At 36.6% G+C, this 27,959-nt stretch overlaps 1 protein-coding gene across 1 annotated transcript; it reads left to right on the top strand.

Annotated features, from left to right (window-relative positions):
- Positions 1-27,959, top strand: LOC113235699 (probable cytochrome P450 301a1, mitochondrial). The gene is made up of 10 exons (XM_026471556.1): positions 1-106; positions 7,654-7,835; positions 11,832-11,965; positions 24,022-24,113; positions 24,583-24,693; positions 24,971-25,123; positions 25,274-25,483; positions 25,629-25,776; positions 26,031-26,270; positions 27,438-27,959. The coding sequence occupies exons 1-10, from the start codon at positions 72-74 to the stop codon at positions 27,753-27,755; spliced, it is 1,623 nt and encodes a 540-aa protein (XP_026327341.1). The 5' UTR covers positions 1-71; the 3' UTR covers positions 27,756-27,959.

The following is a 27,959-nucleotide window of genomic DNA, read 5'->3' as shown; positions in this document are numbered from 1 at the left end:
TTTTGAAAACCGTACTGTAACTTTTCACAGTATATTTGAGTGATTATTATATTTGTAAACATAATTGTAAAATGGCGAACTCAACCCTTTTGCTTCGACAATGCATGTAAGTACATAATTTATAAATTATTTTGACTGTTAATATTTAGATATTATGACCCACAGCATAAGCTCTACAATTAGTATTTTTTTAGATTACACATTTGAACGCAAGTTCCTTAATATTTGCTACATGTAATTTTATATCTTTACATAACATAATATACTTGTAACATAAAAATAAGTAAATTTCTATCTACCAAATTATCTTATTAAATTACACATCTTATTATAAACTAATTGTTTTCTATATACCCGTATAGTTATTTACATTTACGTCAACAAACATTAATTCTAGTCTGTTAAAATATGGTAAACGTAAAGTATTTTAATGAAATGGCTGTCAGTCAACCGTGACCATGGGACGTATAAAGGGCCCGAAACGATGATGTGCTTGAAATAAGAAATATACACATATAATTTTTTTTTAATGCACGATTTAGATCCGAAATAATAGTTTTATATCCAATATGTAACAATCACGAAGGCCTAAGAACTCGGTAAAGTACTCGTAAGCATATATACAAAAACAATCACTATTAAACAGTTATGTAAAAGCTATAACAATTTCAAAGAAAAAGAGAACGGAATGAAGAAAACTAAATAAACTTAGTTACGATAAAAACGAAACTACATGAACAAAACACTAGAAGCACCTATAGACTATTTACAGAATATCGTTTTACTAACTTTAAACATGACCAGATAAGACGAAAAAAAAGAAACATAATTACTTCCGACCTTAAAAACAAAACTTTAACTTGCCAATGTTAATAGGCAGTTTAAAATACATCAAGGTTTTCAATATTATTGGCGTCTTTTGGTATATTTACCTTATATTATACAGAGTGTTTTTTTTAATGGAACAGTATGTGGAAATCCGAAACCATAGAAGATACTAGGAAACTGTCTTAGAAACCACTAAGTCTTTTTTTTGTGAAAACAATTTTGGCATAGTAAATTTATGGTGAAGCGTGAGTTGTTCATAAAAATTAATAAAATTGATAAATTTTTTTTAGTGCAGATCAACTCAGTTTTATTTACATAAATCCTTACGGATTACCCCATTGTACGGAATAAAAAAAATGGGAACGGCAGAAGTTGGTCGAATTTCATAAAATATTTTTTCATAAAACATGAATATTTTTTTAAAATGCGAATAGTTTCTTAGTTTCTTATAAGAATGACTTCATTGTATCAGAAGAAAAAAACTGGGACAGCAGGAGTTGGCGATATTAAAAAAATATATACAAAATGAATAACATTTTATTAAATTTGACCAACTACTGTCCCGATTTTCATGTCAACTGAGTCGATCAGCTAAAAAAAAATTTATTAATTTTATTCATTTTTGTGGACAAGTCACACTTGACCAAGAAAGCTATACTCAATGTTATATTGTCTATTCAATGTGTATGGACGATCGGATTTTGTTTCATTCTATGACCTTGATCTTGGTTAATGGGAAAACTGCGTATCAGATTCGCATATATTATATTACATATTTACATTAGGTACATTACTACATAATACTTGTAAGATAAAGAATGTAGTTTAAATTGAACGGTTTATAGGCATAGAGTGGTTATTTCGAGTCATTTTGACTAGAACAGAACCAGATTCAAATTTGAACTTCTAGGTCCAACATTTTTTTCATACTCATTTTATTATTATTTTATTTAGCGTAGCTACCACTACTAACATTGAACGTCCCCTGACATGGTGCGCTCCAAGGCCTCGGCCTTGGAGCGCACCATGTCAGGGGACGTTCGGGCCTCGGCCCGGGGGCCTACCAAAACCTTTCCAAAAACAATCTTATTTCAATGTAAGCTTAAACTAAGCTTATTATAATATTAACCTGTCAACCAAGTAATGTATTATTGCAAAAGTGATTGAAAGAACGAATGATTTGCCAATATTGTCTATTTCTTGCTAAAAATAGGAAAGAGATAACACTATGTGAACTAAGTATATAATGCCATCTCTTTCTTTTTTGATGTTCCGAATCGTCTTATCGTAGTATAATGTTTAAGTACTAAATGTTATTTACGTTCAGAGAATTTTGACTGTTAAGAAAAGAAAAGTATGTAATAATAAAATCTATTAAAATTACGTTGTTTCAATAATTATTCCGCATTTTCATGACGAAAAACAAATAAAACAAGCTGAGTCTTGATAGTCACGTTGTGAATTCGGAACCAAAGTCTAGTGTTAACTGTTAGTTTCGCCAAGGAGCATATAGATGGCGCTGTTGTAATTTTACGAAATAAACATCACGTATTTTTATTTAACGAAAAATTATTTACTATGTGCTATGAAATAAAAAATAAACAAAATATTGAAGAGATACATGTAAATAAATAAGTTCAACTTAACTTTTATTCATTACAAATCAATATTAAGACAATAAAACTGAAAATAATATTGTTTCCATTGCATCCGTGTAACTATTTTAAGAATTGCTAAATTTGACATAAGAGCAATATTACTTAGTACGAACCATTGACCTTGGTCAATGGTACGAACTGAATGAATGAATATTCACAAAGCTGCCAATAAAACATCATAGTTTTAACATTACAATAAGCTTACTTTAAGCGCGTTATGGTACGAAAAGGTAATATAAGGTTAAAGTAATATTGTTTTAAGAGGTTGCAATAGGCCTCCTGATGGGGTTTGGGATTACGACTTTACTATTAAGATTAGAAAGACCTAAAAATTATGTATTTTGTTATTATATAAAGCTCAATTTACATTGCAGCGAAACGGAATGGAAATGAATTTTTGTAACGATATTGTACGTACATACATAGCATTATAAACTTTATGGTCAATTGTGTAACGTAAATGCGCGAATGCTTTTCTTTAAACTTGATTTCATGTTTTTTTAAGTCTTCATCGAAACAATAATCGCAATTAAATTCTCACGTGTTGATAGCAGAAACGAGTTCAACCGGTTTCTACGTTGTAAACAAAGAGCCGTCTAGACATCGTTGTTTACCTGCAGTCGTCAAAGCTACAAAGGAAATTAGGCTTTATTCTGCGAAGGTTTAGGTATATTATAATTTATAATAATATAAAGGATTACAATATAATTAATCGTTGCCATATTAGGTGTTGCCACAGTAAACCGTGTCCCACTTAATCCAGAATCGATACGTAATTGGCTATTTGTAAAATACTAAGAACTAGAGATGACATGAATAGTGATATGGCCGAATACCGAATATTCGGCCACGCTCTCGGCCGAAGCGTCGAATATTCGGCTGCCAAATGTTCTGTCTGTGCATTTCAAGCGCAACCTAGCTCAAATATTACTTATTTGACAGTAATTGTTTCGGATGGATGTCGGACGGAGATCGAGAGTAGCCCCCGTGTCGACAACCTGTCCCATAAGGCTGCGTGCACAGGTAACGGGGGTGTAGTGTCTTTGTTGAAAAATGGTAAAACGATAGAATCAATACAGACAGTTCCTGGGCCTGTTTAGAAGGAATCGCTACAGATAATAATAAAATGATGAAGACGTTGAGAAAAGTTCTATTGCACATGAGATTGATTGTTATTTGAAAAGTGTTCGCTTAGATTGGACGGCAGATCCTTACAAGTGGTGGTCAGCAATCGCAAAGTAGTATATCCAAGCCTGTCAAAATTTGCTAAGATTTATCTATCGTCTCCTGGCAGTAGTGTTTATAGTGAGAGGCTATTTTCAGAAGCAGGAGTTGTTTATGAGGAAAAGCACAATCGTTTGTTACCATCCAATGCTGAAAAAATTGTCCTCATTCATCACAATCTGCCACCGATTGATTTTATGTATTAAAGCAATAATATGTGTTTAAAATGCATGATACATTTTGAATAATATGTGCTTTTTTCATTATTTGATACTCGGTATTCGGCCGAATAGTCGTAGTATTAAAAAAAGTAGCCGAATAGGCCGAATTCCGAATAGTAGCCGAATATTCGTGGCATCTCTACTAAGCACCACGCGTAACTATAATACCAACATCATAAACAACAAGTTTTGTTGCATGACTTAATAATTTTTTTATGATTATTAGGAAAAAGAGAATAAGTACGTTACGAGAATAATTTCGTTATTCAAACTATGACCTATGCAAAGGTATTTTGAGAATTTATATATCTTATTTCGTTTCGGAAATATAAAATCGAACAACGGTCGATCTGACATCCACAGCGAAGAAGAACGAACGAAATGCACTATGTCCTACGGATGAGTCGATTTACAAAAGATATTTGTAGTGTCTGCTGCGATTCGCTACAATCAGATTATACTTTCGTACATAAATAATAATATTTAAATAGATCGTTGTAAACAGTGATAACTCTTTGCGTATGATGCAAAACGCAGGAGTGGAGGTGAGGGTCGTCACATTTGAACTTACTACCTTACTACCAAATACGGATCTGAAAAGTGTCAGATACAATGAAATAAAATTCAAATACAACGAAAAATTTAAAAGTTTATTTTTAGTTAATTTATGTTTTGTAAATAGACATGGAACAAAAGTTGTTGTTTATGATGTTAGCCTATAGTCCTACGAAGTTGCTAGTATATTTATAATAACCCTGTACGCCTACGCTTTACGCCCTTTTCCCAACGGCCTTCCACTAACCGCGACCTTGATATACATCCTTTGCTTCTTCAGCACGCATCAGTACTTTCATACATGCTCGTCGGTTAAGAGTTTGACCTGCAGTTTCTTTAAGACGTCCTCAATTTGGTCATGATAAGTTCGTCTTGGTCGACCCTTACCAACTTACTCGCTCACTCTCGCCTTATAAACCTGTTTCTTCAATCTTCTTTCATTCATTCTCTCTACATGTCCAAATTCGATCTCTTTCTCTGCTTTGGTTATTACATCTTCCACGACGTATTTTTTTATTTATAATATTCCATGACAGACTTTTTGGACTTTCATTGCTCGATTTGCAAAATGAATTGCCTAAATTGTGCTTACCAATTTTGTCCGACTTTAGTTTTTTTTTGTAATACCAAGTGATGGGAAGAACACGTCGTGCGCCTGATGGTAAGCGACACGCCTATCCCTAACAGTTGCAGTGCCACCTTAGTGCCACCACGAAGATCTTAGGGGCACTGCCACTGCGCCCGTCAACCTGTAATTTTACCAGGAGTCTTACCCTTCCAAACCGGAAACAGTAATGCTCACATTGCTGCTTGGCGACAGAAATAGGTAAAGTAAGTACTTCTCTGGACGAACTCTTTCACAAGGAGCTCTATAGCTACTTTATGTTATTTATACTGCCACATATACGTTGTACGATAGTTGCCGTGTACAGTCTGTACTGTAGAAATAAATCATCAATTTCTGAATACTATTTTCTACAATACATAACAAAGCAATCCTAAAGGACACTTCGCAAATCATCTAAGCATCTCTTCCACTATCTTTGACATAACTAACAATTTCGACGAGTAAAAATTGTTTACGTGTTTCGATTCAGAATCAGTGTGGTGTAAATAATTTGTTGTCTTTAGAATGAAACCATTTAGTTGTGTCATAAGGGCCGAAATATTCCAATCTATAATAATAGTTTTACTAAATACTAGTTGTCTATAGTGTCAGTATTCTTCGGTGTTTAATAAATAAAATATTTAAGTTTTTAAAGCAAAAATGTTTGTTGTTACTCTCTGACAACCTAACCAAATACACATAATATGAGGTCATAGTTAGGCTTTTACTTTCGCTGCATTTCAGCATCCCGGAAAAATAAATCGGGACTCGATGCGGTATCGAAAATCCCGGGGAACACGAGACCTTCGAGACTCAAAACTTTCCATAACAACTTGAGGCAGTTGGGTTTCTGTGGTGTATCGCTTCCAGCACAAATACAGAAGGCGGTTTCTTTTTTTCAATCTGAACCTCTATAAAATGTCTTATATTTTTCTGGCCCGTAATGAAAAAAGCTTGCTCACCCCTGTACTAGGACATTAGGTACATATCTTATAACTCTAATATAATCTGACTTCCACATATTTTTATTCAATTTACTCATTCTATCAACAGTAAAGTTTATTTCTGATCGTGAAATACAGAGTAGCTACTTAGCAATGCAAAATTTCGCGTGCGTCAATTCCTTATTTTTATTCAGATTTCAAGATACGCGTTGTTACTGAACATTCTTCAGAGTATTTTTATTTCTTTATTTTTTTAATACTGTATCTTAATTTTAAATGAATCTGTATATAATAAATCCTTATGTATGTTCATGAATATGAAATATATAGACGCAACAACCATTGTCTTAAAAAAGTTTGCCAAGAGTGTATTTGCAAACATGTCGCAGTCTGCCCGTGTTTTAAGAAAATGTTACATTCATACTGGTACGATAGAATTGCCAAGGCGTTATTTTTAACCGACTTCAAAAAGGAAAAGGTTCTCAATTTGACAGTATTTTTTTCTTTTTTTGTATGTATATAACTCCGGTATTTGTGAACCGATTTTGATGATTCTTTACCTCAGGTGTGGTTCCATTTAAATTTGAAGAAAATATTTCACCAAAAAGAGTGGCAAACTACTTGATAAATAGATGTTATTCCACGAACTTTTGAGTTCCGTTTGGTTACGATGCCGGACTGCCAACTGCCTCCGTGGCCGAGCTCAGAGGTCCCAGGTTCGATTCCCGGGCCGGGAGAAATATTTATATGGCCTATATTTATTTCTCTCGTGAGTTTGGGTGTAATTTGTGGTTGTTTATGTGTGTGTCCATGGCACCCGCGACACAGGGTTTCCCTAGTGCGGGGTTGTGTTGAGTGTGTGTGCGTTTTTTAGTACTCTGTACTGAGATTATTCGATTAGTGAATCACTACATTTATCGATACAAAATCGTATAAAGTCAGTTAGAAAAACTTTATGGTCTGAGCGAAAGCGAGACGCACTTTCTTTTCGTTCTTATCGCATTATTTTAATTTTTTTATTATTAAGCAATAACAGCAGCCTACGTAATTATATCTAACAAAGAACTCCATATTTGTCTGAAATACATGTATAATTTGGGCCAAACAGTTATCCACAAAGATATTAATTATCGAAACGTTATACCTTAAGCCGTATAGAACAAAACAAAATTAGTAGTGGGCTTAGAGGATTTTAAGGGTCGTATTCCAGAATTCTACTCAATACTCAAGTTAGGACTTGAGTATTGCTGTGAGCACTGAAAATCATATTCAATTCCTTGCCATTAGGGTCGTATTTCCAGTGCTTGAAATCATACTCAAGTCTGCTCAAATCCTGACTTGAGCATTGAGTAGAGTCCTGGAATATGACCCTTAATTTCATTATAGTAAATGTTAAACTATTTGTCATTACGGTACAGATTGTAGTAATATGTATAATAATGGATATAGACAGTTTTTAGTGGTGAACTTATCGGTATCCAAATTTTTACCAGTATACAATAAACTCAACCCTATCTACTTGTATTTTGTGTAAAATTTTGCCCGATCTGAGACGCCTATAACGGGTTCTTATGTCGGTCCCTGAATAAAACACTAAACCAAAAACGTTGCCCCAGGTTTCCGCGCCAATCCCGACGACAGATCTCAAGGTCGTCGGGTAGTCGTACGTCGACGTCACCACCACGACGTAACATCGCTGCGCCAGCCGTTGCAACTGCTTTGAAACCCTTCAACGACATCCCAGGGCCACTGGCTTTACCTATGCTGAGGCATTCTGCTCATGTATTGCCTAGAATTGGTAAGAAAAATCGTCTATTGTAAGCTTTGGAATTGCGTTTAACACCTACGATGACTTCGGAGGTCCTTTTCGGAGCACTTTTACGCTGTGGGCGCTAGATGAGGAGGTCCCGGGTTCGATTCCCGGTAGGATCAATTTGGATCGTTTCCGTTGCTTAGTACTCATAGTACAGGGACTTCTATAGTTTGAGATTAGGTAATTTGTGTTCTTTTTTTATGATATCAAGAGGCCGGACAAACTGGTTGTGCGCCTGGTGGTAAGCGACACGCCTGTCCATAGCAGTTACAGTGCCACTCAGAACTATAAATCGCAAAGATATAAGGGGCACTGCCACTGCGCCCGTCACCGTAAGACCGGAATACAGTAATGCCCACAGTATTGCTTGACGGCAGAAATAGGTACAGTTACTAATTCCTTGGTGGAACTCTTTCACACGGAACTCTACTGGTAATAAAATGATAGCAAACATTTGCTGCTCAAGTCAATACATTTTCATTCAATACTACTAAGTTGACGAATATATCTCCTAGGCAAGCCGATATAAAGCCGTGTTATATGGGCCCTTTGCCACTGGATCGGGTAATTACTACCCACACTCGATAAAGGAATAAAATGTTGTGGCGGGACCATAAACCAAAGAAGGCGGTCCCGTCGTTTCTAAATATAGAGTTATGGACTGGAAGAACCGCTTTTATACCACTCGAAGCTTGCTGCAAAAATGTATCATTTCTAACTACAAAATATAACATTTACACAGAGAAATAAGAGTTAATTATGTTTAGCTAACACTTAACCCTGCTAGGAACATTCAGCTGTTTTGTTAGTACTGATAAAATTATGTTGATCTCGTCAACGTAAATACTTTGCCAAAAAATCAAATCAAAATAAAAAAGGAAACAATAAATTAATAATAAATCGAACTAGACAAATGGATTTATTACTCGGCTATAGAGGACCATGGAGCCTTCATAATAGCCCTAAATAGTTTTAAGCAAATGCTAAAAAATAACAAAAATACATCAGCAAAAATGACCAAAAGTACATTTTTTTTAAATTAAGTTTTATTGAATACTTTACCGCCATAATATTCCATTGTTTTTTTTAATAAAATTAATTACCACTAGTTTGTCATAATTATTAAACAATGATCGAACACTTAGAAAAAATTAACTTCGATCTGGTTGGATTCGAACCAACGTCTCCCAGCAAACCGTGCCAGACGCTATGCCAACTAAACACTGTCTGGCACGGTTTGTAAGGAGACGTTGGTTAAGTATCGGGATGACCAAGTGACGGGACGAGCAAGTCGTGCGCCTGGTGGTAAGCGACACGCCTACACATAACAGTTGTAGTGCCACTCGGAGCTTTAAATCGCAAAGATCTGAAGGGCACTGTCACCCTGAGACATAAAGTTGACAAGTCCCATGTGTTTCACCAGCACCCATGTCCTTCAAAACCGGAACACAGTAATGCTATGTAATATAGCGTAACGTAACGTAAAAAGTAATATAATATGTATGATGGCAGTGTTTCCCTGGACGAACTCTTACACAAGGAGCTCTTCTACTGCCACTGCAAATATTCAAGAACAAAATATTTTTATGAATAACAAAAAACACTTCTATGATTTTTCTTCTATAATTTATGCTTGTGTAACTTATTTTCTTTTTCTGTATTTTCAATAAATTTCTTCTTTCTAACGATGTTCTTATTCTTCTAACTTCACACTCATGAAAGATAATCACGCTGTCAATTTCGCTGTCTGATATAATTAAAAATGAACGTAAGCGACAATGTGAAACTGTGTTGATTTATAGAGACTTGTTTATTGTTCGATTTCCAGAATAAAAGTGTAAGTAAACTTAATTGCTAACTAAGCAATACGTGTCACGGGTTACAGATGGAGTATAAAAACCTGGAGCCAGAGATTGCTTGTTAATTGTGAACATGAGGCTTAATCGCTCTACATAATCTGCTTTTAGCATCAGTAGCTCTACTTGTGAAAGAGCTCGTTCAGGGAAGCACTGCCACCTTACCTATTTCTGCTGCCAAGCAGTAATGTTAGGATTATTGCGTTCCGGTTTAGAAGGGCTGCTGGTGAAATTATAGGCACATGGGACTTGTCAACTTATGTCCTAGAGTGACGGGCGCAGTGCACTGCAACTGTTATGGACAGGCGTGTAGCTTGCCAGCAGGCATGGGACTTGTTTGTCCCGTCACTTGATATTATAAAAAAAAGAACTTAACTGGTTTTGTGAACGTTACTTATTAAATTCACTAACTAATTGAAATATATTCTCTGAAAGAAATATCACAAAGGAATTTTTACAATTTAAAAGTTACAAAAAACCAATTCTACCGTCCTGAAACCTGCATGTCGAAGAAGGTTCACAACACTTGGAAAACGCGTAAAGTCACCAACACGCATTGTGGCGGACTATGGCCTAAAAGCTCGCTTGAGAAGTGATCTGTGCCCGGTAGTGGGACGTATAAATGGATTGATGATGATGATGACGATTGTACATAAAATGCTTTGTGAAAATTATTTATTAATTCTTATAAATACTTTGTTCACCAGCGGCTTATAAAGTACGTACTTCGGTAAAATAAAATATTTAAAACACTCACTTGTGCACACTAAACAGTTGCGTACCCTTTCATATTGGACTTAGCACGATCAATGACGTCTTACAATCAATCGTACTTTGAACTTACATATCATATTATTGTATTGCTCTTTGCAAAGAGATTTACCAGCATAGCTATTTATGCAAGTGCAACAATGCTTCAAAGTTTATTTCCACCAAATAATCATGCTGTAGGATTTATCAACTTTACTATCTACACCAGTATAACTATATCAATACAATACAAGTGTACATATATTGGTACTAAAGACACCTATCTAGAAATCAATAATGTTAGTTATATTATGAAGGTACTTGTAGATAAGGTGTTTGTATATTGAGGTGCAGGCTGTAAGGCTGCGAATGCCCAATACACACGCGGAATTCGATGCAGACGCGATGCACCATTTTAATGATTCAACATAAGCGACTGCATCGCTATTCGCTAGTGTCGCGATGCAAACGGATGTACCACAAACGCGCGTTCACATCGCTGCTAAAAATCAGCGTTTGTGACGCAGTGAAGATAAGTGGAAAAGAAAATCTACAGTACTTCAGTGCAACGGACCAAGATAGGTCAATGTGTAGCTTGATGTGTGTGTGACAGCGTGTGTACAATCCAACATATTTTGATTGATAGGAACCCCCTCAAACGCGTATTATGATTTAGGAATACCCGATCATTCTGCAAGCATGTGCTAAGTCTATTTATAATTATTTGTGAGGATTTGTTAAATGAACCGACTGCAAAGTCGACATTTCTCCTACCTATTATCGATTATTTAGAAATGATTCTTAAGTAAGCACAAGCTCACTAACCTACACCCACACATACATACACGTACGCACGCACGCACATATCGAGGAGATCGGTGCCTCTTCACCCAAGCTATGCTTGAAAAGAGGCTGTAGCCACTGTTGTTTAAGAAACCATTTACGCCATTTAGGCTACTAAATTACTAAAGTAGAGCTCCTTGTGAGAGAGTTCGTCCAGGGAAGTACTGCCACCTTACCTATTTCTGCCGCCAAGCAGTTACGTGAGCGTGAGTAAGTGAGTTCTTTGTAATTTAAATCTCTGAGTGGCACTGCAACTGTCATGGATAGGCGTGTCACTTACCACCACGCGCACGACTTTATCGTCCCGTCGTTTGATGATATAAAAAAAATGTGTTGAGAAAATAAAGATTAAGTTACGTACGTTATGTCACCGACAAACAATAAGCCAAACAATATACGGATACTGTTTATAGGGTCGACTAGTCATTGCATGATACGGTGTCATAGTTTTTAACTATTGAACATTGTTATTCATATTAATGCCGTAAATACATCTCATCCTTAAATATCATGTTTCTATCCCTCCTTACAGGTAGTTTCCACCACACAGTCGGTCTCGGCCTGCTAGAAGGGATTCGGTCCAGATATGGGAACCTGGTACGCCTGGCAAAGGCCTCTAGGAAACGCCCAGTGCTCTACGTTTTCGATCCTGAGATTATGAGAGAGGTAAGTTTCTTTAAAAAATAACCCGGAATCAAGCTTCCAATTTCTCTGAATAGATGGGCACACTTTCGTGTTTCTGGATGTCATAAAAGTTAAAACATTTGTTACGTCTGAAGCATTTCTTTGTAATAAGCATTCTAAAAAAAAATATTCGCGTGTTAGGCAGTGTTGCCAGATGGTTACATTTCTTACATTTTTCGTAACTTTTGACTCTCTCGCGTAATATAGTAACTTTTGAGAACGTTGAGATTTTTCAACGATATTTGTTTTTGTTAATTCTAAATAGTTTACAAACGCACACAAATAGACAAAGTGGAATCTATGTGTGCCTACTTTTTATTTACAATTTAGACTGTGTGTGCGAAAAATCGAATTTTATTTGTGGAAAATAATTAGTAATTTGTGATTGTCTATGTGTATGCCCATAACACCCGCGACACAGGATTTCCCTAGTGCGGGGCTATGTTGAGTGTGTGCGTTATTATTATTATTATTATAGCCGAAACGAATGCGAAACAGTATCAGGGACCACCTCGAGAGTATATCCTTTCAAACAAAAAATTATTTTCAAAATCGGCCCGCAATCAATGGAAAAATCGATAAATGCTCGGACATGCCTATAAAATTTGAGGATTACCCTCAATTTCCATGGGATCCCCTCATCAGATTCGGACTTGGTGACAATGGGACCAGCAAATAAATAATTTTCAAAATCGATCTACAATTGATGAAGTAATTTGAAAACATACTTAAAACGTACACACATCAAAAAAAGTTTGCGATCACTTTTAAAACTTGAAATATTTTTTAATTTCTAAAAATATTTCAAAAACCTCTTTAGTGATACTATTATTTGTTTTTAATTTTAATTATTTATTTAATGTTGTATTTTTAACAAAAAAACTATTTATTACATATTTCTTAATAATATTTCCACATATTAAAAATATGTTAAGTTTTCAAACTGATCGCAAACTTTTTTTGATGTGTGTATGTTATCCTCCTCCTTTATTTTTGAAGTCGGATATTATTTACAATTTAGACTGTGAGTACTTAGTTTTTTTGATAAAAAAAAAGAAAATGTTTCTTTTGCAACAAAATTGTAACTTTTCAAGTCAGTTTCCTTCTTCGCTCTTATTACGTGGAGCTGTTTCCTAACCGTTTCAAGCTGATTCTGCATTAAAATAGTATGGGGGCTTATTAAGGCTTACAGCTGCTCGTTCCGAGATAACCCAGACCGATTTTTTACGTTCGACTATCTAATGTCATTACGGGTGAATGCTCTCCGTGGGGACATATCTTATCATGGAAGAATAAAACAAAAAACTGTCAAAAATTAACTGCCTCCGTGGCCGCACGGTTACCATGCCGGACTGCCACGCAGAGGTCCCAGGTTCGATTCCTGGGCCGGGCGAAATATTTGTATGACCTACATTTATTTCTCTCGTGAGTTTGGCTGTAATTTGTGGTTGTCTATGTGTGTGTCCATGGCACCCGCGACACAGGGTTTCCCTAGTGCGGGGCTATGTTGAGTGTGTGCGTTATTATGAAAAAAAAAAACATCTCAACATGGAAAAATCATAGCCCATAATTTAGTTTCATCAATAGAGCGGGAACCACGTGAAGGTGCGTTGTTTACGCATCAATATTATTCCGCCATTAAGTACTGACATCGACTTTTTTCGTAGTTTTAGCATAGTATAATAAGACAAATAGTGTAACTCCATACAAACGTACCAGTGGGGCTTGTATATGTGCACGCGCACATCAATGCGTAGCGTGAAGGGTGCAGAGAGGGCCATGGCCCCAGGCGTCACAGCAATGGGGGCAATGACGAGCGTGGTCGAACCCTAACTAGTCACAATTAATATTTTTTTATTTAAAATTCGAAAATAAAGAGAAAACGATATCCTGATCACCACAAAGGCGAGACGAACGAACCACTTTTGTAATCCTGAAAATAGAGGGGGCAGCAAATGTAAGGCCTATCCACACACATTAGGGCCGTGCCCAGGACGTGGTGGACGGGCCGTACTAGTTTGTATGAACTCAGGGCCTGTCCAGGCGCCGGCCCGGAGACGGATATAGAAAATTCCAATAGTCCCCGCTGACGTAGCGATTTTTTTGAGCCCCTGACGGAGCACGGCCCGTCCACATCCCGGGCATGGCCCTGATGTGTGTGGATAGTCCTTTAAGGTAGGCCTTGAGCGGCAGAAATCGACGCTATGCGACTGACACACCCACTCGCATAATCTCAATGTACACTCACATTGAGATTATGCGAGTGGTTAAATACCACGGGTCTTCGCACGAACCATTTCTTTATACAATTGAAGCGAATAGAATAGTACATGTGATTATTGTTGTATTTATTAGCGCTTTAACAAAAGTGCCTCAAATTCAAAGTTTGCAATGAAATGGAAAATAGAATTTCATTTATTGGATAAAAATATCAATACTGTATTTAACAAAGGTTATTGCAATAGGGCACGAGAATACTGCGATGAGCTCCTTGTTTTTTTCAAATTATGTCTACAAGTAAAATAATAACGTGACAACTCTACACAGCCAGGACTCGCACTACTCTCTTTTCACGCCTCATATGGTTTTAGGCTATGATTTCCGACTAGAGCTTTCGTTTCATTTTATTTAGACACTCAAAATTTAGAAAGTCTCTTCGCGGAATAAAAAAATGAGTCCAGCTAACAGTTACAAAACTACTTTCTAAACAATCTCCAAAAGTGTTTGTAAAGCTAGTTTTCATATCTCTTTTAAGTCAAAAGTGAAGTGAATTTAATACAATATTTGGTTCACACACAAACACATAATTTAAGCAACCTCTGTCTTCCTATAAATGAACGATTTGCAAAATATTTATTTTAACAATATGTATCTTTAGTAAATCAAATAGAAAAATATAATCAAATATAATAAGTACGTACGTAAGAACACTACGAATAATATACTACATACTATGAGTCTTTTATTTTAAAAAACAAATATACGCGATTTTAGATCCAAAAATAAAAACAAGACAGGTCCTGTCAGATTGAATAATTTTTGTATTAAATAATTATAACAAATTAGTGGAGTAATTTCACAAAAAATAAATTAATATCATGGTATTCAATAAAATCAATAATACTATTCATACTTAGATAAGTTATGTTCTATATCTAGGAAATAATAAATTAATTAAATGTAAACCATTTTAACACCATTAAGTAGTAGCAGTAGAGCCCCTTGTGAAAGAGTTCGTCCAGGGTAACATTGCCTACTTTACCTATTTCTGCAGCCAAACAGTAATGTGAACTTTACTGCGTTCCGGATTTGAAGGGTAAGTGTGCTTGTGAAATTACAGGCACGTGGGACTTGTCACCTTATGTCTCAAGGGTGACGGGCCCGTGCCCGTGCTGCAATCTTTGTGGCTAAAAATTCTGAGAGCACTGCAACTGCTGTGGACAAGCGTGTCGCTTACCACCAGACTCACAACGTGTTCATTTCGTCACTTAGTGTCATAAAAAAAATTATTTTGTGGGGGTTCTTTTAAGAAGTGGATTTTAAGTTAAAAGAGCCCTAACAAAACTCCCTGTACGCATCTTAACATAGAACTGTATTAAAAACTAAAAATACCGATATACTACATACAAAGTATTTCTATAACTGCCTCTGTATGCCGTATCCGTATGCCTGCCAATGTATTTATTTAACTGCCTCCGTGGTCGAACGGTTACCATGCCGGACTGCCACGCAGAGGTCCCAGGTTCGATTCCCGGGCCGGGAGAAATATTTGTATGGCCTACATTTATTTCTCTCGTGAGTTTGGGTGTAATTTGTCGTTGTCTATGTGTGTGTCCATGGCGCCCGCGACACAGGGTTTCCCTAGTGCGGGGCTATGTCGAGTGTGTGCGTTATTATTATTATATAAGGCATATCTTCTGATGCCTTTTAGAAATACATACTATTTACTAGCATAGAGGGAAAAATAATAATTTTTGCAAATGCGCTCAATAAATTCTTATACTTCAATCTACATTACATTGGTAGGTAGGTAATGTAATTAGAAACATCAAACAACAAAAGTAATTGTGAACGTCAAGTTCCCAAGTCTAATTCTCAGAACTTTATAAATTTATTGCAAATCTGACGTACCTTCTCTGTACCTTCATGTACCTATTCTGAAGCCGTACACAGATATACTGTGTATCACTGTACTTCTCTGAAATACATGAATTATGATATTACAGATACATAACCTCACGCCCTTGTCCCACTGGAGGGGTAGGCAGAGATCATGGAACGCCACCTTACTCTATCCTGACACATCTCTCACATACATCAAGTACTCTTTTCATACAAGTTCTTTTATTCTTGTCACTTCGGATCCCAGCCTTTTTGAGGACATCACTGATCTGGATAATGTAAATCGTTCTGGGACAACTTCTTAAAACCCTTCCACACACATTCGCATAAATCTTTCTCTATTCTAGACACCACATCCTCTTCCAAGCCACAGCTTTCACGTATTATTTTATTCTTCTCTCTATCACTCAACTTTATTCCATACATTTTTGTCAAAGATCTCATCTCTACTGCATTAATTCTACTTTCATGTTTCTTCTGCCATACTCATCTTTCTTACATATCACATATGTAACGTATATTTACACTTATTAGACATTTTTCATAGGTACTTCAAGGTACACAGAAGGTATGTCAGATCTGCAATAAATTTATAAACTTCTGAAGTTTACGCCCGCGAATTTGTAATATTAAAGTTGAAAATAATTTAATTATTTATTCATTTTGTACAACTTACACTTACAATACTTATAACTAAACATGTAAGTCATAGTCACAAAAAAGGTTGAGTCGATCACCGGTCAAACGTAGGTTGCGGAATTTAGACCACAGTTTTGGGCGGTGACCGGCACCAAATAGTAACAAGCGAATGTTAGAAATTTTGATTCAGTGTTGCTGAACATGTCAATATCATTTGTTCTGCTTAAGGATTCAATTACGGCTAGGGCTTCGAAGAATGGTGTCCGTCTTAGTGTCACTGTGCGGGTTAAATGACAGTTGAACAGAGGGTATTTGCGCTGACGAAGGATGTAACGTGAAATTGGCGGAATAAAAAAAGGAATTTGAGCCAATAGAGGAGACTTAATAATGAACGGATTATTGTCCTAAGCTGTTTTCTAATTAAATAATTTTTTTTGCATTCATGGTACTCCCAGTTAAATAACGAATATTAACGTGTCTATAAAAAGAATGAATTTAATTGTAGGCGTGTAGAGGTTCACAGTTCACAGTAGAAGAAATGAAATATATTGATTTAAGTAACATAATAATAAGTTATTAGTGATAAATCATACATAACCATCAACTAGTGACGCACGAGAGTAATATGTTTATTTTATTATTGTAAATAGCACAGGCATTCTGATAATAATACATTTTTAAGTAATACAAATGTGGTACAAAGCGCGTGATTTATGTGACGTAAACGTTACAATGTATTGTACTCTTTAGAAATTATTATTGCCAGAAGTCAGCAGCTTTTAATTGGAAATCTCTTATTGGGCGTCGGTCTGTTTTATTTTTCTAAGAAAGAGGAGGATCTCAGTTCGGCTGTATTTTTTTGTACGTATGTTACGCGATAACTTTGTGCACCGATTTTGATGATTCTTTTCATGTTGGAAAGAGGGTACCTCAGTAGTGGTCCCATTTAAATTTGAAGAAAATATTCGACCTCTAAGGCAGGCAAACTAGGGGATGAATCTGCTTTCGCGCACTTTCCGGTAACCGATTTCAATAAAACTTGGCAAATGGAGTAATTCCACGCTCTTTTGAGATCGGTGTTTTTTTCGGTTCTCAAAGAACCGAAAAGACTATTTAATTTTATTATCTAGAAAGGAAACTAATAACGTCGGGAAACGAACTGTAATATTAATATTTAATAATCATCATTCACTAGCAGTAGAGCTTCTTGTGAAAGAGTTCGTCGAGGGATGTTCGGCCACCCCGTACTTATTTATGCCGCGAAGCAGTAATGTGAGCATTACTGTGTTGCGGTTTTGAAGGGTAAGGGCGCTGGTGAAATTACAGGCACAAAGAGATTTGTCAACTTATGTCTCAAGGCAACGGGCGCAGTGACAGTGCCCCTCAGATTTTTGCGATTTAAAGCTGTGAGTGGCACTGCAACTGTTATGGACAGGCGTGTCGCTTACCACCAGGTACACGGCTTGTTCGTCCCATCACTTAGTATCATAAAAAAGCTATATTTTTAGTTTTTAAATTACGTACATTTATGAATGTTTAAAAGCTTGAGCGCCCAGTTACACGAGAAGAAAGTTTTCGCGCGGCCGCCGCGCGGCGACCGCCCAGTTAGCACGCCTTCGTGTACATTAGTGACGAATCTGAATTCCATTTATTATGCAACAACTTTTAAAATCCTTTCAATAAAATTACCGCGCGGCCGCCGCGTAGACCAAATTCAAGCCAGCCTAGCTCGCGTGCCCGGAAAGCTCATTTAAATTAAAACGTAAACGCTACAGAAATAGAGCGTATTTTGCCATGACAGTTAAACGCACGCGGCCTATTGTGTTTTTTTTCTGTTTAGCCCAATGGTTGACTGGTAGAGAATGCCTTATGGCATTAAGTCCGCCATTTGTACTTCAGTGTATTGTACAATAAAGTTTAAATAAATAAATATATACCTACCGTAGGATGTATGACAGGCGTTACATTGCTTACGTCAATGTGCATGCCAAGCGTGTTATTTTTTAGAGATGTTTATGTTCGGCAGAGATCTGAATTATAAGTACAATAACCTCGGTGGCACTGCGAGTGCTTGATGAGGTACCGGAACGGATTCCGGGGGGGTAAGGGTCAACGAACTTTTCTTTGAATTGGTTGTGCTGTGGGTGTTCGGCGTTATGCCTCGGGAGTTAATTTTGTATGTGCGTAAACACTCTATTGTAATACAAAACAAATTAAACATTTTAACAAAGAATCTAAAACGTTACCATACAAAGACGAGCTTATCCCATAAAAGGATTTCTTCCAATTAACCTTTTAATAATTGAAAGAAATGTTGGCTCGTGAGTTGGTAATAAAATTTAATAAATCGTGAAATTGAATGCTACATACCTACGTAGTAATTACAACGATAAATTTATTATCTATTTATTATATCCAATACATTATGTATTAAGTAAATGTTGCTACATTAATTAACCGATTTAAAAAAAAAGGAGGAGGTCTCAATTCGACTTGATTTTTTTTTATTGTATAGTAATAATAACGCGCACATTCAACATAGGGAGACCCTGTGTCGCGGGTGCCACGGACACACACATAGACAACCACAAATTACACCCAAACTCACGAGAGAAATAAATGTAGGCCATACAAATATTTCTCCCAGCCCGGGAATCGAACCTCTGCGTGGCAGTCCGGCATGGTAACCGTTCGGCCACGGAGGCAGTTAAGTATGTATGTTTCGCGATTACTCCCGACATTTGTTAACCGATTTTGATGATTCTTTTTTGTTGAAAAGAAAGTATCTTGTCGAATTGAGAACCTCCTCCTTTGTTTGAAGTCGGTTAAAAATAAGACTATAAGTATATGAAATATCTTGTAAACATGAGGAATCTGAATAATCCCAAGACTTCAAAAGGTCAAAAGGCAAACTTGGTCTGGGAGAAGTTTCCACATACGAATCGTATGTGGAAACTCTGAAATGTGAAAAATCGTATTCTCCATACGATTTTGTTGTTCCCATAGTACCTACAGGAAATTGGTGTGGTTGTCTGGCACGTATTATTATAGTGCCTCTGTAAGGCAAGGGTTTTCTTTAATAGGGTGTAGGCCATTATATTCCGAATGTAATCATGTGATATGCTAACGTAGGCTATGCAGCCATTATGTTGATCTTATAGTGTTTGTTTTGTGTACACGTTCTGACTTGCCACGCGTACAAAACATTGTTTAGTAGCAGTCGAAGTCAAAGTCAAAGATAATTTATTCCATGAAAACGTCACATTAAGCTACTGCTCGTTCACTACGCTGACTTCCCTGAGAAGAACGAGCAAGAAACTCTAGGGATTGCTCTTTCCAAATAAACTTAAATGCTATGGAATACACTTTGAATCAAATTTGTGTGGATTCTGGAGCCGTGTCGTCTTTCCATACATCTTTATCTAACACGTAGTCTTCAATTTTGTAATATGACTTTTCAATCAAAATATTTCTAATGAAGTTTTTAAAATTAGCAAATGATAATCTTAATATGCTCCGGAATCTTATTGTAAAAACGTATACAGTTCCCCATAAAAGAGTCGTTTATCTTGGTTAAACGAAATCATGGTACCATGAGTTTGGACTTAGCTGTAAGGTTAATATTATGGATATCTTCTTTCTTATTGAAATTACGTATATTTTTACGGGCATATAAAATATTTGAGTAAATGTAGTGTGATACCACTCTCCTTAAACTTTTCTCTGAGAAAAACCCGAGAGCCTAGACGGTACACAGAATGAATCGCTAGTTTTTGCAATACAAATATGGTTTGAATATTTGCCGCTTTACCCCACATGAGAATCCCGTAGGATATTATACTATGGAAGTAACTAAAGTAAACTAGTCTAGCAGTACTAACATCGGTAAGCTCACGTATTCTGCGGACTGCATATGCAGTGGAGTTTAATCTGCTGGCCAGGGAAGACATTATGTGAAAACCATTGAAGTTTACTATCTAAGGTCACTTCCAAGAAGACTGCTTTGTTAACAAGGTCTAACTTTTCTCCGTTTATTTCCATGCTTGGACTAGTCGATTTTACGTTAGATAATTCAAATTTAACAAACACATTTTGTCTTCTTGGCATTAAGCATTAAGCGGTAACGGTCCTTGTGAAAGAGTTCGTCCAGGGTAGCACTGCCACCTTACCTATTTCTGCCGCCAAGCAGTAAAGTCAGCATTACTGTGTTCCGGTTTTGAAGGGTAAGGGTGCTTGTGAAATTACAGGCACATGGGACTTGTCAACTTACGTCTCAGTTTGTCGGTCGCAGTGGCAGTGCCCCTCAGATCTTTGCAATTTAAAGCTCTGAGTGGCACTGTAACTGTAATGGACAGGCGTGTAGCTTACTATACGACTTGTTCGTTCCGTCACTTGATGTTATAAAAAAAAATATTGAGGGAGAAAGAATAAACCATTTTAGAAAGGCAAAAGTCAACATGACATTTTATTTATTTTTAAAACACAGATTATAAAAACAAGTCATAGTGTGGTGCAACTAATACTAACAAATACAATTTTACATATAAGATGTATGATCGATAATTTGCTCGCGTCATATTCCTCATTACTGAGGGCAGTGACTCCCCCGCGTAAATAGTTTAAACATGACGACGTTGCGCCATCTTTTTTTCTTTTTTTTTCTTTTTTTTATAATATCATCTCTGGCGGTCTTCACACTCATCATAGAGACTCATGCCGAGACACGTGCAGACTTGGTCTTACCATTTAGTGGAACAGCGACCCCTCTTTGTTTACACCGTTGCTAACTGTTGACTAACCTAACCTAACTAAAGCACCACGTTCTTTACCGATTTCTTTGAATGCAAAATAACAAAAGAGTAAAGCCTAAAACAGACAATGTGGTATTGATGTATTTTGCGTACGTATAATTTTTTTTAGTGTCCGATCGTTGTTTTAATAATTATAGCAAACTAGTGGAGTAATTTCACTAAAAATAATTGAATGACAATTAAATATCATGAAAACATCGTGATATTCAATAAAAATTAATAATTGAATGAATAAACGAATGAATGAAAAATTATGCAAATGTCTACTTCTAATTATCAACGTCTTGATTCGGTGTGACAGGGAGAGTAAACCGACATGCGATGACCATGTGCGCGAGCATCATAATTCCTTATCAATATTAATTTACGTACGTTTGTCGACACAACTATTTTTATTTTGGACTGATCTTTTATTTTGCACTTGTAATTTTTATTGTACCTATAAACATATACTACTATTTACGATTAATACAGAAGAATATAGCTAATCTGAACTTTGCAATAGATACCCAAAAAACATTAAATTATTGTTGTTGAAAAAATAAAATGTAGTGTAAGAATTTTAGTTTTAATTTTTTTTATGATATTCGTGACGGGACAAACAAGTCGTAGGCCTGGTGGTAAGCGGCACGCCTTTCCATATCAGTTGCATTGCAACTCAGAGCTTTAAAACGCAAAGATCTGACGGGCACTGCTACTGCGCCATAAGTATGTCTCTGAGTGACGGGCGCAATAGCATAAGTTGACAAGTTTCATGTGACTGTAATTCGACCAAATTACCTTTATTTGGAAAAGATTCGTGCTTAGTAGTGGGACGTACATATATGTTAAAAATTACTGAACTTATTAGAGCACACTTAATGCTACTTATGTTGTGGCCAAAAAACTACAGAACAACGTCTGACCTAGTAATTTTCTATAAAAAGGAAAAGTACCATTCTCCCCAAACCATATACGAAAATTTGGGAATATTCCCACAGCAGCTATCGTGAGAAGATGAAAGGCAAAATCCCATGGGGAAAGTGAAACTAGAGTACGGTGTACCTACATTTGCTACCGCAATCTTGTTGAAGCGTTTACCACTTTTTTATGTTACGGAAAAAGATTGCATGGTGTTCATACGTCATAGAACCTATTTGTAAAAATAAAGACATTCAGCAAGATCATCAAGGATATGACCCGATATAGAGACGAAATAAGGGCCAACCATCCCTGGCAACCCATCAGGTAAACGGGCCTTACATCTCTTTTAAATATCAACTCTCGCTTGCACTGATATCACAAATTAGAAATCTGAAATAGTACACTGCCAACAACTGACCTGTGTGTAGGTCTCCGTATATTCCAAAAATATTCTGTATTTATTGTAATAAAGATAATATCTCTAACTATGGGTGGCTGTACCATGCGGTGGTGTGGGAAAAACAGCAAAAGATCTAATTATAAAACAAACGGAATCACATTTCATCGGTAATTAAATATTAAATATGTAATTTTTAAATTTTCATCCATAATAGTAAAGCTCATGTTAAACCAGTCGATTTGAAGTGAAACAATTGTTCCGAATTCGGGCTGGTCAACCGAGGCGCAGTTGTCCGTAATGATATGGCAGAATAGTTTAAGTCAAATAAATTAAATGACATTTCGTCTCTATTTCTGGTTATATACTCGATGAGCAAGACAGAAAGACTAAACAGGGTGCTTGTGTTAAAACACTTAAATGTCTGGCAACATTCTCATACTCCTTGAACCGAATATCTTTTAATATTATTTTGATAAGCCATGAAAGTGAACAAAGTTCCGCTACTTTAGTTCTCAGGAACTAATTTATTTATTTATTTCTCTGCAGATATACAAATTATACTTATTCTAAAGACTTTGCCAACCTGGGCATCAGGTTGTAGGCAAGATAACGCTCTTTTACGTTACCTATATGTATATCTATTCTAGTTAATTCTTCATTAATTAAGTTACATTAAATTTATATTTTTTCTAATTTTCTAAAGTTAAACTGTCTTTGCTAAATAATACTATCTCTAATAATAATAATTATTTCACTAAAACATTTCACATTTCACGTTTTGTAAGACCGAAATTTTATTTAGCAAACGAAAAACAGGAGTGGTCTGGTGGCGAGACGAGTAACCACTTGCCTATTGAATAATAAGTATTTAAAATTAAAAATAAAACTGATCATTTAAGATAGTTCCATAGTCTAAGTTCAAGATCTTAGAGGATGGAAAAATAATTTAAGATACACATACCCGCCTTTTTTGTATCAATCTGACAGGTATACCTTTGATATTTCTAGAATTTCGTTCTGATCAAGATACAATTTTTCTGGTACAAAATTCAACTGGGTACGTTAAGATACACCCGCCATTCTGACTCTCACATGTTTAACTCTGTTTCTCCAAGTCGAGGTTCTAAAAAGATTGTAAACTAACATTGAATATTTGTTGTCAGGTGTACGACAGCAACGTCACAGTGCCACCCTTCTGGGAGCGATCGCCGCTAAGCAAGCAGAGATTCAATACCCAGAAGTGCCCTGTGAATGAGTAAGAAATAAAATTCCAAACTACTTAAATATAAATATAACTCAACATCACATACGTCTCTCTGATCCCAAAGCAAATAGCTAAAGGACTTGTGTTATGGAAATCGGAAATAACGATGGTACCACAAACATCCAGACCCGAGACAAATAGAAAAACTAGTTTCTACATTGAGAGATGGCGACACCATGCAAACCGGTGTGCATGCCACTCAACCACGGAGGTCCGCAAAATACTTAAAGACAATCCTCTATATTATACTGACGAGTATTTAACTGCTTAGAATTTTTTTAAATTACTCAAGACGCTGTAGCACTTCTTAGTAGAATCACAATTCATAGCCCACGTCAAACGATACTTCCATCTTCGTCTACCGCAATGATTTTGATCGTCGTCAGACGAGACAATGCTATATATCGTCAGAAGACGGAAATATACGTATCATATTAAATTATTTTTTCTTTGTTTACAGGGGCGAATCGAAAGCTATTTGGACAGCAATACGAACACTTCTCGAAGATGGTACAGTGATAAAAAATTACGACAAAATCTTCGATGATATTGCCACAGATGCAACGAGAAGGTATTGTTGGCGGTTGCTATCAATGTGACATTTTAATTTACTTCGCAATTTTAATTGCTCTTTACTTGGCTTGTACTATCACACGACACCATTACGATTTAAAAACGACATATATATAAACAAATAATACATGAAAGTCTTGTACGATTTCCATTTGTTTCAGAGTAATGGAAACACGGACCGTCAAGAAATCCCAAACTAATTAAGAAATCCCAACATAATCTCTAGATGTCCTATCTGCGTCAACGTCTCAAAATATTTGGTTAACATCTTTCAGACTTGGAGATCTCCGCCATGCAGAAAATGCCTTAAATGAAGAGTTGGAAACAGAGATATACCGATGGGCATTGGAGACTCTAGGAATCATGATGTTTGGAATAAGACTTGGATGCTTAGACGGAGCCGTGCATATACCTACTGAAGAAAACAGGTACTACTGGATTTTGATATACAATTTTGTTAGGTTTGGGGCTACTGTACAGTATAAATGCTTCTCTTACATTGAATTAACAGAAAGATCACCCAATCACAATCTGTTTATATTGCCTAAGGTAATTACGTCAAAGATGTACCGTTCCAGAAAACCAGAAAAGACATCCATGGACGACGATATCCCAGATTTATGTTCCTTGTCTAAGAAGCCGTTAGAACAGTTGACTGCAGCGGAGCGAATGGTGAAGTGTACCAGGGAAATAGCAGATGGGAGTTTCCTCGTTAGGAGTGAGAAGACTCTTAAGTCCGATTCGGAGACCTTCAATAACGCCTTAAAGGCTTTTGATACACATTTTAGGTGGGTACTTGATATTATTTGTACTCGGCTTTCTTTCGAAAATTGGATGAACGAATGAATCCAAATGAATGAATCCAAGCGAAACAGACTTCTCTAATTACAAACTGTTCCATCCATTTAAAATTGATCTATGTATTTTTTACAGCTTGACCGAACACTTTTTAAAACAAGCTATGCAGGAACTGAACAGTGGCAAATTGAGGCAAGAACAAGTACTGTTAGATAAACTACGACCTCTAGAAAACGGATTACTTCCTTTAGCCGCCGACGCCCTGCTAGCCGGAGTCGATCCCGTGAGTATAAATTTAAAAAACACGGGCACTATATTGAAATAAGATTCAACACAAATTGCATGACACTATTTAGTGCTTTCCAATACATGGAAGCTTAATCTACTTTCGAGTATATCATTGAACCCGTGCAGTGATCATAATAAATAGTATTTTTCAAATTCGTTTTTAAATTGGTGTGGTTCTAACTATATGCAACAAAGGCCAAAATTTTCACAAATTCAAGTACCCTGTTCCTGATGCTTTCGGTTTCACAGCTTGTACAAACAGCAGTAAGCATGTTGTACCAAATGTCTCTACATGCGGCACAGCAACAACGAGCTCACGACGAGGTCCATTGGGCATCAGCTTCAATAGACGCTGGCGCCGGATGTCCTGACATGCCGTACATTGCAGCCTGTGCAAGGGAAGCAATGAGGCTACATCCTGCAACTGGTGGAGTGGTTCGACGTAGCACGGAAGAACTGGCTGTTGGTGGATATGAAGTTCCACCTGGTGTAAGTTCATTTAAATATTCTTATCGTTTGCTTGCTGCTAACTCTAAATGAATTCCAAATAACTCCGTTTAAAAATCGTATCTCCAGGTACCAAGATAAGCAGTACCTAACACTTTTTTAGAGCAATCGCCAGCTATCTATATCTTTCTTGTCAACTGTTTATATTTTTTAAGAGGCCTAGTTTGCAGCAGGAGACGAAATAGTAATAAAGCGGTGCTGTTCGTATGGACCGTATCACTCAGTTCTCGAACCTAAGCTCCTGATCCGCGAATACCGGGGAATACCTTCTCTCCCATTGACCTGTTCGTCACAGAAAACATAAATATGAGAGAACCGGGATGGACAATGCGCACCGGAACACTCCCAACACCTGATAGGAACCACACCGCCCCGTCGTCCTCATCGTGGCAAAGTTCTAGCGATCAGCGCCCCCGCCACCACGAAAATAGCATTAACCACTTGCAATGAGAAGTTTAGTGAAGAATCGACCCTAAAGGGGTCTTGAAATAGATTAACTATTGCAGAATCAGACAAACTGCCTCCGTGGCCGAACGGTTACCATGCTAGACTGCCACGCAGAGGTCCCGGGTTCCATTCCGAAAGGAATATTTATATGGCCTAGATTTATTTCTCTCGTGTAAATACACGAGAACCAATAAATAAGTCTAGGCCTAGGGTGTAATTTGTGATTGTGTATGTGTGTATCCATGGCACCCGCGATACAGGGTTTCCCCTATATCTATGGGTTTCCCTCACCGACATATATATAAGTATATGTCTGTGGTTTCCCTAGTGCGAGATTACGAGTATGTGCGCTTTATTGTTATTATAAAATTGCTACACTCGCGATGAGACTAGTCGTGTATTTCAGATTATCGATTTTATTTTCCAAAATTTTGCAAGGATTTATTTGAATAATGTTCTGCAATGATATATATTTTAATATATTCTTCACGGTTTTGAAACCATTTAACAGTTTTAAAAAAACTGTCTGAATCTATGAGACTTCATCATAAATGAGATCTCAAGGTTTACCGAATAATAAATACCCAGGTCTGAAAAAAAAACTAACGCTCTCATGAGCGTCCCGGATGTACTGAGGTGGAGGCAAAAATGTTTCAGAGAAACACTAAGGTTTAATGTTTTTGGTAATTTTTCTTTTACCAGGTGGATATAGTCCTCGCACACGGTGTAACCAGCAAATTGGAAGAACAATGGGGCAGAGCGCGAGCATTTATACCCGAGCGTTGGTGCAGCGAAGGTTGGGAACCACTAAAAGCTTCAAGAGCCCATTCTTTAGCATCTATGCCCTTTGGAGAGTCTTGTCCAGCCAGTAGAATTGTTGGAAAGATGTTAGCAGCCTTAGCAACTAGGGTTTTTGACAAATACAGACTTGAATGGCATGGGCCAGCGCCGAATCTTGTCACCACTGGAGTAAATAGACTGCAACCTCCGTACTTCTTCGTTCTGCAGAACGCTGCTTGAATATTGTGATATTTTTAAAGATTTAAAGTAGATTATATAAGCAATTATAGACTTATTGTTTTAGATACAAACATTGTTGTTTTAACATTAAATAAGTATTATTTTGTAGACGATCACATGTCGCATTTTTATTAATGTATATTTATATTTCTCAGTCACATTGGAGGAAATAAAAGACAAAACTAATCACACTATATTATATAG

This window comes from Hyposmocoma kahamanoa, unplaced genomic scaffold (genome assembly GCF_003589595.1).
Source record: "Hyposmocoma kahamanoa isolate Upper Pololo Valley unplaced genomic scaffold, ASM358959v1 88, whole genome shotgun sequence".
NCBI classification, from domain to species: Eukaryota; Metazoa; Arthropoda; class Insecta; order Lepidoptera; family Cosmopterigidae; genus Hyposmocoma; species Hyposmocoma kahamanoa.
Note: the sequence above shows the minus strand (reverse complement) of the source record. Positions and strands in the feature narration are given on the sequence as shown.

What these genes read in the sequence shown, in the direction of transcription:
- LOC113235699 (XM_026471556.1), top strand. Translation starts at nt 72, where the DNA reads ATGGCGAACTCAACCCTTTTGCTTCGACAATGCAT. An exon ending in ATCCTGAGATTATGAGAGAG is followed by an intron (nt 11,966 to 24,021) that starts GTAAGTTTCTTT and finishes ATTTGTTGTCAG; the next exon opens with GTGTACGACAGCAACGTCAC. An exon ending in GATATGAAGTTCCACCTGGT is followed by an intron (nt 26,271 to 27,437) that starts GTAAGTTCATTT and finishes TTCTTTTACCAG; the next exon opens with GTGGATATAGTCCTCGCACA.